Raw genomic sequence first — 14,563 nt, 5'->3', positions numbered from 1 at the left:
CTAAGGAATCTCATAGCCCCCTAATCATTGCCAGCTGAGGTTCTGGGGAGTCCTGGTATCACTACCTACTGCCCTGGTGTGCCTGAACATGGGAGGGGGTGCTAGAGGTCTCCAGCATTGCAGAGACCAAACATCACTGTGTCCTTGGGGCTACCTGGTATTGAACTGCGGGCTGTTCGGTTGAATTGCCCTGGAAGTGATCTTAGGGCTCTCACAGCTCAAATTGGTGAAGCCCATCCTGTGCATGTGAAAGACACGAAACTTGATCTGCAGCACCTCATGACCCTGCCCTGACATTACTGGGTACGGTCTTCATAGTGCCAAGCCCCAAATCACCTAGTATATACCTCAAGTAGATCAAGCATTGTCAGGAGTGGCCCTCAGGCCCCTGAAGCTCCCATCAGCAGTGATTTTGGGGCCAGAGAGATAGCACAGCAGGTAAGGTACTTTCCTTGCATGCGACCCACCTAGGTTTGATCCCCAGGACCCCATATGGACCCCCAAATTCTTCCTGGAGTGATCCCTGAGCACTGAACTAGGAGTAATCCCTAAGCATAGCCACGTGTGGCCCCAAACAAAAGTTGTTACTATTTCTTAAAAGAGTAAAATATTGTTTTAAACAGTAATGACTGACTAGAACGATATTTAATCTTTGTAGTATATCCAGATATAACATCGATTTATACTTATAGCAGTAAGGTACAGTTAGAAACAAACTCTGTTGTAATTTTGAAACGTTTGGAATAACCTATGTGATGTGAAAGTAATTTCAAACATCCAGGTGCTCCCAAAGCTTAAGGGGATCATATTTTGGGACAGAATTCTATGATTTCATTTATGGCAATACAGTAGGCTTGTTGTGACTGTTAGGATCGCAACAGAAGATTGGAACCAAGTGGGAATGCCATTCTGAGAGAATTATTGGTATGGCTTTGATTTGCCCAGTAATTGAGGGGGCCCAGGTGCTGTGGGCAGAGATCACAGCTTAAGTTCTGGAGGGCCAGAAGCTTACCTTCAGCCAGCTTGATTGACCTGTAATAACACAGCAGGTAGGGTGTTTGCTTTGCATGCGGCCGAACCCGGGTTCGATTCCTCTGTCCCTCTCAGAGAGCCCAGCAAGCTACCAAGAGTATCGCCCGCATGAATATTTTTAAACATCTTAATACATATCATTTTGAGAAAAGATTATGAGCATCTAGATGCCACTAGTTCTGATTAAAATGAGCTCCCACCTTGATCTCTCAGGCCAATGTTCTCTCTCAATCATGTATCTTATTTGCTTGTCTCTGTTTTTCATTTGTTCTGCAGGCTTGTTCTTTAAGCTCTTGTTCTCTCTCCAAGCACATATCTTGCTTGCTTATCTCTTTCCTTACTTGCTTCTTAGCTTTTTAAAGCTTCGGTTTTCTTTAGGACAGTATTCCTTTTCTTCTCTCCCTTACATCTTTCTAAGTAAATTTCTTTCCGTAAAACTACCTTGCTCTATAAAATAAATCAACTAAAATGACCTCTCAGTAGCAGGGGAGATTCTACTTTTTGTACTTCATAGCACAAACATGAAAACCTAGTGAACTTTTGCAATAGCACTCAAGGAAATAATGAAAAACAAAAACAGAAATTAAATAGAAATTAGAACTATAATGGATTTCAACATGTATTTCTTATATTTATAAATTGCAAGAGTCTGTGCTAATTGAGAATATTGAGCATGGAAGCTATAGTACTATCAAGACTTATAGAGTTCTACGATCTTTTGGAAAAAATTTGGAGCAATATTTTAGTTAAGGAAGTGCTTATTCTATGTATGACTCCAGAAATGTTTGCAAATGTGTTCCAAAAAACCTTTAACAATTTTCTTTTCCCCTTGCTGTAACAGAAAGCCATGACAATTATTGAAATGTTCACTTAAAGGCAATGAGTTAATAAACTGCAATTATCATATAATACTTTACAAAAATTATAATGAAACAATTAAATATTTAAATATTTATCATATGAATATTTAAAATATAATTTCTATAAAAAAGAAACACATTAAAGGAGCAATGAAAGGCCAGCCAACTGCTACAAAATTGAAGAGTTGATTCACAGAACTGAGCTTACCTGGATGGAGGAGAAATTGTGGGTGGGAGAGTCCTTAGAATATTGGTGGATGGGAGGGCACTGTGATGTTGGTTGTAGTGTTGGGACAATGTACGTGGATGTGAGTGGGTACTCTGATGGCCGATATGGTGTTGGGATGATATAGGCATGAAAGTATTGCTAACAGTATTATATCTCACAATATCTCAATAAAAATGGGAAATATACATATATCCTGCATATATGAACCAAATTAGGAAATAGTAAAGGCTACAATAATATCTGTGTGGAAACTAAAAACACAAATGTATATTAAGTCAGTTAAGAATCTATAGCCCAGAGAGACAGTACAGGGGTGAGGACATTTGCCCTGTACGTGGCTGACGCTGATTAGGTCCCATTCACCCTGCTTCGTTCCCAGAACACTGCAAGAAGTACTCTGTCAGCGTGACTAGATGTAAACCCTGAGCACTGCCAGCTGTGGCCCTCTGCCCACCAAAGAGAAAACATACTTCAAGTCAGAAAATTAAATGAAATCAAGTAAATCATAAGCATGGTATTTAGCATCTTGGTCACCTCGGACACAGTCAGGGTTTCATTTTTTAAATCCCAATAGGAATACATGATTACTATTAGCAATATATTTTACTTATATTATGGATTATGACGTGTACAACACATATAGAAATAATAGCACTATAGCACTGTCATTCCATTGTTCATCGATTTGCTCGAGTGGGCACCAGTAATGTCTCTATTGTGTGACTTGTTGTGACTGGTTTTGGCATATCGAATACACCATGGAGAGCTTGCCAGGCTCTGCAGTGCAGGTGAGATATTTTCGGTAGCTTGCTGGGCTTTCCAAGAGGGACAGAGGAATCGAACCCGGGTCAGCAGCGTACAAGGCAAATGCCCTACCCATTATGCTATCACTTCAGTCCACAGATATAGAAATAAACAGCACAAAAATTAAAAATGTACCAGTTCAATAAATTACCATAAATCATCGCTGTATAGAATTGTAGCTACTGATGGTCGTGGAGCAGGGGGTCAGCAGGAGATCTTCACCCCCAAACCTGTCTGCTAAATATTGGGGAACGAAGTGGTAGAACATTTACTAGTATAGGGACTGTGTTCAGGACAACCCCCCTGCCAGGTCTTAGAACCATTTTTGTGCTTATCACGTCCCAAGAAAATGCTAAACCTGCTGTCCTTGGGTGGCACATCTCAGAGGTGGTTACTGGAATGCGGAGCCTATTTTAAAGAAGCAAAATATGAAGTAAGCTCCCTTTTGAGAGCTCCTGTTTGTTTGGTTTGGTTTTGGGATCAGACCTGGCAGTGCTCAGGGCTTATTTCTGGAGCTGTGCTCAGGGGTCACTCCAGGTGGTGCTCAGGAAACTCTATGTGATGTGAGGGCTTGAACCAAGGTTGGCCATGTGCAAGACAAGAACTGTAACCCTTGTACTAGCTCTTGGGCCCCAGCTCTTCTTTCTTTCTTTCTTTCTTTCTTTCTTTCTTTCTTTCTTTCTTTCTTTCTTTCTTTCTTTCTTTCTTTCTTTCTTTCTTTCTTTCTTTCTTTCTTTCTTTCTTTCTTTCTTTCTTTCTTTCTTTCTTTCTTTCTTTCTTTCTTCTTTGCTTTTTTGGGTCACACCCAACAATACTCAGGGGGTTACTCCTGGCTCTCCATGTAGGAATCACTCCAGGCAGTGTGGGGGACCATATGGGATGCCAGGGATTGAACTTGGCTCGGCCTCGTGCAAGACAAATGCTTTATCCGCTGTGCTCTCTCTCTGGCCCCTCCTGTTCATTTCTTAATTATAGTTCTTTCATGTTTGACTTCTTTAATCAAAATGATGTTGGTGAGATCTATATATATGTTTTACATGTTACAAAATAGCTATGATTTCTTTATTTAAAATTATTATGTGTTGTCAAATAAATGTTTAATTTATATACCTACATACCTGTGGTTGTTTTAAAATTTCTAAGATCTAAAGTGGGAAAAGTTTTTTTTTTTTCAATTGAATCACCATGAGCTACTCTTACAAAGATTTCATGTTTGAGTATCAGTCATACAATGATCAAACACCCGTCCCTCCACAGTGTACATTTTCCACCACCAATGTCTAATGTCCCCAGTATTCCTGCCCCCCCCCGCCCGCCCTCTCCAACCCCATCTCACCCTTCCCCCTCCCTCTCTGGCAGACAATTTCCCCCTTGCTCTCTCTCTACTTAAAAGCATTATGGTTTGCAATACAGATACTGAGAGGCCATCATGTTTGGTCCTTTATCTACTTTCAGCACACATCTCCCATCCTAGCGATCCCTCCAACCATCATTGACTTAGTGATCCCTTCTCTATCCCAGATGCCTTCTCCCCAAGTTCATAAGGCAGGCTTCCAACCATGGAGCAATCTTCCTGGACATTGTTTCTACTGTCCTTGGGTATCAGTCACACATTATGGTATTTTATATTCCACAAATGAATGCAGTCATTCTATGTCTGTCCCTCTCTTTCTGTCTCATTTCACTTAGCATGATACTCTCCATGACCATCCACTTATAAGAAAATTTCATGACTTCATCTTTCCTAATAGCTGCATAGTAGTCCATTGTGTGGATGTCTGTTCTCGGGCATTCAGGTTGTTCCCAGATTCCGGCTATTGTGAACAGTGCTGAAATGCACATACAGGTGCAGATGTCATTTCTACTGTGCTTTTTTGCACCTTCGAGATATGTTCCCAGAAGTGGCATTGCGGGGTCATATGGAAGCTCAATTTCTAGTTTATTAAGGAATGCTCATATTATTTTCCAAAAAGACTGTACCAGTTGGCATTCTCACCAACAATAATAAAGTGGGGAAAGTTTAAGAAGACTTGGGATATATAATGTTCAATTTGGAAAGCAGTTTTCATAGCTGATATTATTTTTATTGTATTCCTATTTAGTAATTTTTGTGGTATTTTAATTGATATGAGATATTTAATAAAGTCACTGTTATCACTGTTGTTCTGTTGCTCATCAGTTTGCTCGAGGGGCGCCAGTAACGTCTCCATTCGTCTCTGTCGAGTTAAGGATCAGGGGAATGAGGCCGATTATTGTTACTGGTTTTGTCATATCGAATACACCACGGGTAGCTTGCCAGGTTCTGCCATGCAAGATTCTGCATTTAATAAAATCTTCAAAAATAAGAAATTTGACAAATAATTTTTCTTTGATTCTCCTTCAGGTGGATGATGCTAAGTCTTTCCCAGGACCTTTTAAAATCTTGCCTGTGAAGACGACGTGGAGTGACATTAGCTTTCACATCCTTTTATTTGATCTAGAAAGCCTCGTTGAGCTGCTGCTGCCAACTCCAATCTGTGATGTTGACTCTTCCAGTTCCTTCTATGGCACTGAGATCTTGCGAAGAGCCCGGAGCACGGTGGAGAAGAAAACACTGACACTGAAGAGAAATAAAACTGCCAGTGGCCCCCTCTCAGCAGAGGCTCAAGCCAAGCCTGTCAGTGAGAATGCAGTCCAAGGAGATAATACTCTCCGATTCTTAGAAGACAATGATGGCATTAAAAGGCATAAGAAAATGAAGAGCTCCAAAAAGATGCAACCTAAGCCTTTAAGAAAATTTGATGCCAATGTCACAATAGACACGGCCAAGTTGCTCCTCTCTTGCCTGTTGCCATGGGGAGTGGATAAAGAGTTAGATAATCTCTGCATTAAGCATCTCAACATTTTAAAGCTTCAGGGTCCTGTTTCTTTAGGTCTTGCTTCTGATGAGGATCGCTTCTCACTGATGCTGCCAGGTTGGGATTTCTGCAATGCTGAAGTGAAAAGGGATTCTTCCAAAGTCAATTTGTTTTCCAGAAAAGTTTTGGACTTGTCAAATAAATATAAATCTACTCTTTTAAATCATACGGGAATACCAAGAGAATTGGAAAATAATTGTGATTCTTTGCAAGAGTCAAACACTATCATTTATTTATTGAACAGACTGTTTTTAGTCAATAAGTTAGTTAATATGCCCTTAGAATCAGCATGTGGAAATGACAGGTAAGGCTTATCTATTGATTTAGATTTGTCTATATTTTTAAATGATTGTTGTGATTATTATAAATGGTCATTTAAAATTACCATTAATTTCTGTGGCCGGTCTTTAAAATATATTCTTCCTTCCTTCCTTCCTTCCTTCCTTCCTTCCTTCCTTCCTTCCTTCCTTCCTTCCTTCCTTCCTTCCTTCCTTCCTTCCTTCCTTCTTCCCTCCCTCCCTCCCTCCCTCCCTTCCTTCCTTCCTTCCTCCCTCCGTTTCTCCCTCGATCCCTCCCTCCCTCTATCTCTTCCTTCCTTCCTTCCTTCCTTCCTTCCTTCCTTCCTTCCTTCCTTCCTTCCTTCCTTCCTTCCTTCCTTCCTTCCTTCTTTCCTTCCTTTTCAACCTTTATAGCTTAGCATACATTTAAAAATTATTATTATTATTTGAGATGAAGGCATAATATCGCAATAAGTATGTATTTTAACTGATTAAAATGTATCCATTACTCTTATAACATGCTAGCAAACTATAGTGCTGATGCCAGTCAATTTAGAAATATTCAGGTACATAGACACAAGGATTGATACATACCTTAAAACTATTCATTTACTCTGAATTAGTTATAAACAAAACCACATAGGTAAATATTTATATATTTTACATGTCACTAGAAAATAAAACTTTGGAAATTCCGAGATAATACTTCGGCATTTTCAAATGGACAAGAATTTTCAGTACTTCAATTATTTAAAATACAGTCTACAATAATAGTTGAATACTGTTTATTATCTAATTCTTATATTGTATGCTATTTATATAAATAATTCTATTTAATATACTCGGGGAACTCAGGGGCAGTTTCTGGGTGTGACCGCCTAGCTACTGGAAAATGGGGGATCTGGATGGAAGAGGCCCAGAACCAATCCGAGCAGGCTTGGAGATGTCAGCCCCGGTTCCGCACACCTGGGTTCCTCTGCCGCTTCCTTCAACCCTGACCCAACTCCCCAAACCCACAGAGTCAGCCTAACCCCCAGAAAAAGCATCAGAGAGCCCTAAAGTAGAGCTCAGTCTAAGTCAGCTCACCAGGACTCCCACAGACTGTAATAACAACAACAACAACAACAACAACAACAATAATAATAATAATAATAATAATAATAAATAATGCTATGATTCTGGCTCCTGAAGCCTTAGAAGTGGATCTGTTCTTATTGATTAACTAACTAGCCTGTGCCTAGAATCCGTTTACTTAGACCTTGGGGCCGCCTAGTAAGACATTTGACAAAATGAGGTAGTTGGTATGAGTGATTACTGGAATTTTTTTAGATTCCAACAAACTTGACTGCTAATCAATTTTATTAGTTTGTGGAATCATGATACCACGGAGTAGATGTGAGGTTTAGTTACTGTTTGCAGAAGCTCTCATTCTGAATTTTCTCTGGATATGGAGCACAGGCATCAAGAAAGTGTCTGATTTCCTTTAATGGTGATAGAGGTCTTTGCACATGCCTTCTGTAAAGAAAGCCTTAAAGTCATAGCTGCATGCAAGTTAATTTAAAAGTCAGGCTGAATAGATAGTATGGAATAAGATGAGCCTCAGAACCACTTATGGTCCTGTGTACTGTCAGGAGTGATTCCTAAGTGCAAGAGCCAGGAGGAAGCCTCGAGCACCCCTGATTTGGCCCCATAAAACATAAAATAGCAACAACAATGATAACATCATAGTTTCATGAAAAAAATTATAGAATGCGGATGTGTGAGAATTAGAGCACTCTTCATTTCCTCGTTGGTCTGTTGTCAGAGGCTGTGTGCATCATTCAGAAGTCAAAGCAAGAGGGATTGAATGTGTAAACGTCAACATTCCTCTAACGTGTGACTCTCATTTTCGAAAGGTTGAGAAATTCTTTGATGCTTAACAACTGGACACCAGTTTAACTACATTGTAAGGCTTTCTGCCCATGAGAACCTTCCTGGACAGTACCTATGGGCTCCTATACTTGAATTCTGGAGTCGGGTAAAGATCTGACTCCTTGTACCTGAAAAAAATTCTTTGGCACCGATTTACATATCACTGTATCACTATCATCCCGTTGTTTGTCGATTTACTTGAGCTGGCACTAGTAACGTCTCTATTACACTCAGCCCTGAGATTTTAGCAGCCTGTCCTTATTTGTCTTTCCCAAAGATTGGAGGCTCTTTCAGGGTCAGGAGAATGAGACCTATTGTTACTATTTTTGGCATATCAAATATGCCACAGGTAGCTTGCCAGGCTCTGCCATACAGGCGAGATACTCAGTAGCTTGCCAGGCTCTCCCAGATGTATGTATGTATCTGTTAATATATAGCATATTAGGATTCAAAAATGTATTAGCCACAAATATCATTACCTAAAGAAGTCAGGTTTCTTCTATAAATATGTTCCTACAGAATCATTCTGGTAAACAAAGATTTCTATCAAATTAAGCTTAAGATTTTTACATAGGTGCAAAGTAAGAAAATAAAAGTATATCAGAGAGATTAATTATAAGTCACTGACAAAATAATCCACAGTCATCTTCAAATTTTTTAAGTGGTCATCCATATAAAACTTACTTCTCAAAATAGTTTTCAGACATATTTCATAATATTTCAAAATCACACAAATTTCAAATATTTAAAAATATTTCTTTCTTTTTTCCCCAACAGTTCTTTCAAAGTGGAATCTGTGCATTATAGCAAGGGAAAAAGTCCTGACAATGATATTTTGACTATTTCAAGCTTCTACAATTACTTGCGAAATGGTAAAAGACTTACAGATATGATATGATCTCTTTTTTTCTGTGCGTTAAAGTAGTCATTCTGATACTAGCTAAACTGGTCTTCTCACTTTTACAGAAGTGTGACAACCCATTTCCTTTGGAATATTCTTTCTGTAGGTTTCACAGAGGTGAAGTGAATTTTCAAATGCCATTTTATTATTTTTATAAGGACCAAATCCAGTGATACTGGGTGGTCTTGGGGCCAGTGTATGAGCTACCACACTGAACTACATTCCTGCCCTTAAATGCCATTTTATTGGTGAGTTTCCTTCCCTATAGCAATAGCACAGCAGGTAGGGCGTTTGCCTTGCACGCGGCCGACCCAGGTTTGATTCCTCTGTCCCTCTTGGAGAGCCTGGCAAGCTACTGAGAGTATTCCGCCCACAAGGCAGAGCCTGGCAAGCTACCCATGGTGTATTTGATATGCCAAAAACAGTAACAATAAGTCTCACAACAGAGACATTACTTGTGCCCTCTTGAGCAAATTGATGAACAATGGGATGACAGTGCTACAGTGCTACTTTCAGCATGTTCTTATGGGTAGCTACCAGCAATCCTTGCTGAATTGTACCAGGAAAGAGACTGGGAATGGCTGTATGCAAGGCCAGTGCTTAACACCTTTACTGTCTCTTGGTCCCAGTATATTTGTTTATCTTTCCCCCTGCAGTTGCAGTTGATGCTTAAATTCTCTGGAACTGCCAAGAAAATTTGGCTTTCATTTCTACTTCGTATAAGAATTTCAACAGCAATAACATGTATTATGATGTATCCCAGGATGTCAGTAAGTAGCTGTAGTTGAGACCAATGCTTTATGGTAGAATCACAAAGTCAAGAAAGGTACAAGAAAGGACAGTGATCAAAGGAAGACTTCCTGCTGTGCTTATGAGTAAGGTGGATTAAATGATTTTAAAATAATGTTGTTGAGGGCTGAAGCAGTAGTAAGGCTGGTAAGGTACTTGCCTTGCATACAGATAGCACATGTTCAATCCCTAGCACACCATATGGTCCCGTGAACCCTTTATGAGTGATCTCTGAACACAGTGAGGAATAAGCCCTGAGCACACTGGGTGTGACCCTGATCCTACCCAACACTAAATGGAGTCAGAATTTTCTTATATTGCTTCATGTTCTCCACTTACAATTTGTGCAGTACCTTGTATCACATTTATCTTGAGCTTTAATGATAAACATATGTAGATTTAGAGACCTATATATACATATGCATATATACATGTAAAATGGTGATTAATTGAAATAATATTGTATTAATAATAATTCAAAATTGCTTATACTAGTATTTTAAACAAATTATTATTTTTTATGATTTTAAACAAATTATTAATGTATTAATTGAAATAAAACATTATAGTGATTCTCTTTCTAAAACACCATTTTTATCTCATTCCTGAGGTATACTCTTAAACCATTGATTTTTTTTCATTTGAATAAGAATATGTGCGCATTTTCAGATAATGGAAAGTTACTTATTTAGTGCTTTTTTGTGTGTTGAAAACTGCTGCATGCACTATGACTCAATTAAAATAAACTAAGCACCAGCGTGCTCTAAAATTTTCACACTGAACATTAGGTTAAAAAGACAGAACATTCAAGAAGGGAACCACAGAAGAAGCAGCATATAAGAGACTTGGACAGATTTAAAATGATATCTGTTGATCAGAAAAGTATACCAGTTAAGAACAAATATCTTTGATTTTCTTTGTGATACTGATTCATAACAAGGCAGCATTCCGGGAACTCTTTCTATGAGGAAAAAATTGTAAAATTTGGTGATCTGTCTGGAGTGGAAATAGTTGTACTTGCATTCTATTAGTAAAAAGATATGTATATGGCTTTGAGGTATTAAAGAAGAATTTGCTTTGATGTGGATATTTGTTAGTGTATTTGTTAAAAAATGCATTGAAGTGGACTCCTCTAAATTCAGGCTATATGTGAAATCCAACTGATATACCTTTGAAAGGCATCAATGACTTTATTAATACGTCCTCACCTTAGTATGTTTTAGAATGAACTGAAGCATTGGTGTGTGTGTGGGGAAAAGTTCTTGGATTATTCTAATGTGCAGTTTTAGGTACCATTAGGTTGAATTCATTTTTTAATATTCCCAGAATATAGTTGTCTTATTTGTATTTTTAGGAAAGAATGAAACCCAGATTTCTGAGGCTGACATATTACTTTTGAAACTAATTTCCTGCTGGAGAGATCAATCTGTGCAGGTATGCTGTGATACAGTCAATGTTCTTGTGGTTATTGTAAATGTTCCTTGTTGCAATTCATTTATGCTCCCTTGTACCTAAGGGTACAAGTAAGGAGATGATATTCTTATCCTTACAAAATATGCTTCTAAGGACCTTCATGTAATGGCTCCCAAAGCAGAGACAGACATAAAGGGGAAGGTAGAAATTGCATTATATAGGAGGATATCAAAATAGTGCGTTTTTCCAGAGGGATCTGAGGAAGGTAGGTTCCTGATAGGGCTTTAATTTGTGGCACAGTTGTCTATTTTTTAATTCCAAAATGTGTCATGATATAATGGTCACTACATTTGAGAATTTGCTATGAATAAAAATTTATATATATATATATATATATATATATATATATACACATATATATGCTATTGGTGCCCGCTCGAGCAAATCAATGAACAATGGGATGACAGTGACACAGTGATATATAGTATTCAAATTTTATAAGTACTACATATGTGAGCTGATTTTAAAAACTGTTTTTTTGAATGATTTAAGTGCTTCCTCCTTTTAGGTTATTTGGATCCTCCAAAGCTGAGTGGGTAGCCTAGTTCATTAAACAACAAATATTTGCACATTAATTACAAGAAGTTACAGGAAATTGATTCTTCTTCATGAGCTTAATAAATATAAAAATTTTAAGATAACGATAGTAATAATTCCAATTTAAAATGATTATTCTTAACTAAGAATAATAGTTAGCAGGATAACAAAGTTAATTCTAAAGAAAAGGCGGGGACTGACACCATAAATCAAAATAGCACAGTATGAAAGTTTACTGAAAATAAGAAGACTTTAAAGCTTCTATGTGGTTTTTCTCTAGCCATTTTGCTCAATTCTCCTCTTTCTAAAGCCTCGCCACATTGGCCTTTTTAGTTCCAGGGCACCCTAGCTTATTCCACTTCAGGACATTTCTCTGTCCTCATGCTGGAATTCTCACAATGAGCGTAAGAAGTCAATGTTGGCATTTTCAGTAATTGTCATAGTTAGATATTTTCATTTCTCATTCACAGCTTTTTTTATAATCCTCATCTTAGCCCAGTAATATTAAATAAAATATTAAGTTATAATGAAATGAATTCAGTGATATAAATTATGTGTTGTCTATATTAATACATGATGCAGTATTAATATACATATCTAATAATTTGCATAATTTCATTTATCATCACATGGCAGATATTAGTACACATGAGTCACCACTATTTAGATATTAATTCTAGTAGAGAAGAACATTATGATATGTATAAAACACATTAAAAAATTCTAGATCTCAACTTTGGTACATCTATACAATGCAATACTATGCAGCTGTTAGAAAGGATGAAGTCATGAAATTTGCATATAAGTGGATCAACATGGAATGTATCATGTTGCGTGAAATGGGTCAGAAAGAAAGAAAAAGCCATAGAAAGATCGCGCTCATCTGTGGAATATAAAATAACAGAATGGAAGACTAACACCCAAGAGTAGTAGCTATAAGGACTTGGAGGTCTGTCCCACAGCTTGGAAACTGGCCTCACATGCTGGGGGAAAAGGCAGCTGATATAGAGAAGGGAACACCAAGTAGAGGATGTTGGCAGGACCCATTCGGGTTGGAAGATGCAAACTGAAAGTAGACTAGAGACTGAACGTGAAGGCCACTCAATACCTCTATTGCAAATTACAACACCCAAAAGGAGAGAGAGCAAAAAGGAATACCTTGCCACAGAGGCAAGGTGGGGTGGTGGAGGGTGGGGTGGGGGTGTCGAGAGGGATACTAGGATCTTTGGTGGAGGTGAATGGCACTGGTGGAGGGATGGGTAAATGATCACTGTATGAGTGAAATGCAAACACAAAAGTTCATAAGTTTTTAACTGTACATCACAGTGATTCTCTAATAAAACAAAATTTAAAAAATTCTAGACCTGAAGATTTGTGCAAGACCTCCAAACATTTATATAATATTCCAAATAATTCGTTTAAAAATATTTTTACAGGTAACCGAAGCGATTCAAGCTGTTCTCTTGGCTGAAGTTCAGCAGCACATGAAGCCTTTGAGAAGAACACCAGTTATCAGTCAGCCAGAATCCACAGCAGAGAACAGGAACTTTGAGGTGATACAGAGTCTGCCAAAGATGGAATTTGCCACAGAGTTACAGTCAGAGTGCTTTACAGACGCTTTGCCTCTGCAGAGTAAGTACAGAATTTATTGGCATGTTCTCTCTTAAGAATCTGTTCTACTACTTAAAATGTGTTGAGGATGAGTTCCCAATATATCAACTCCGCAAAATTCAAAGCTAAGTGCAATTGCCTCTGACCTGTTCTGCTCTCAGTTTTCCCTTACAGTTGTCATATTTAAAGATCATTTAAATTCTATTCTAATAAGTATTTTCTAGGACAAAAGTTTTTAATTTATAAAAAAAGCAATTTGAAGTTAATTAATTAAAAACAAAAGCACATTTACCAGTAAGAGCTGAACAGAATTTATAGTATAAGAATAACTGATCATAAGAGGTATCTTTTGAAGGAAACTTGGAATCCCAGGTTCGATTCCAGGCATGACACAAGGAGTAAGCCCTGAGCACTGCTGGCTATGGCCCAAAAGCAAAAATAGCAATAATAATTGTCACTGTCACTGTCATCCCGTTGTTCATCGATTTGTTCAAGCGGGCACCAGTAACATCTCTCATTGAGAGACTTATTGTTACTGTTTTTGGCATATTCAATATGCACGGGTAGCTTGCCAGTTTCTGCTGCGCGGGCTCAATACTCTCCGTAGCTTGCCGGGCTCTCCGAGAGGGGCGGAGGAATTGAACTTGGGTCGGTAGAATCGAACTAACTCAGGTCGGCCACGTGAAAGGCGAAAGCCCAACCGCTGTGCTATTGCCCCAGCCTAATAATAATAAATTAATTAAAATATCCTTTATGCCCCTTATATTCATTTGGTACCTATGTGACAGTGTGTTTCTGGAATAAGAAAAAGAAGTACAGAAAGTAAAAATATTTCTAGGAGAACCACTTGTTTTATTGTTGTAATTTTACTGTAATGATGTTTATGTTTTAGGTATAACAAGGGAATCTGCATTTCTAATTCAAAATGTTATCTGATAGTTTAGCTCATTATCTGCTTTAAACTTTTTTTTTTTTTTTTGCTTTTTGGGTCACACCCAGCAATGCACAGGGGTCACTCCTGGCTCATGCACTCAGGAATCACCCCTGGCGGCGCTCAGGGGACCATATGGGATGCTGGGATTTGAACCCGGGTCGGCCGCGTGCAAGGCAAACGCCCTACCTGCTGTGCTATCACTCCAGCCCCAATCTGCTTTAAACTTTAAAACACACACACAGAGTATTACCTGGAGAAATAACAAAGCAAAAAAATTACAAATTTGATTTTTAACAGCATAGTACAT

General features: G+C 38.3%; 1 protein-coding gene across 1 annotated transcript in view; it reads left to right on the top strand.

Annotated features, from left to right (window-relative positions):
• Window positions 1-14,563, top strand: part of WDR72 (WD repeat domain 72) — a 214,124-nt gene that overhangs the window by 107,865 nt on the left and 91,696 nt on the right. The window contains exons 14-17 of the mRNA XM_055128942.1: window positions 5,309-6,126; window positions 8,789-8,883; window positions 11,056-11,135; window positions 13,148-13,274. Of these exons, the coding sequence (XP_054984917.1) occupies window positions 5,309-6,126; window positions 8,789-8,883; window positions 11,056-11,135; window positions 13,148-13,274 (1,120 nt within the window). The remainder of the gene's footprint in view (window positions 1-5,308; window positions 6,127-8,788; window positions 8,884-11,055; window positions 11,136-13,147; window positions 13,275-14,563) is intronic.

This window comes from Sorex araneus, chromosome 2 (genome assembly GCF_027595985.1).
Source record: "Sorex araneus isolate mSorAra2 chromosome 2, mSorAra2.pri, whole genome shotgun sequence".
NCBI lineage: Eukaryota > Metazoa > Chordata > Mammalia > Eulipotyphla > Soricidae > Sorex > Sorex araneus.
This window is presented reverse-complemented; position numbering and strand designations above follow the sequence as displayed.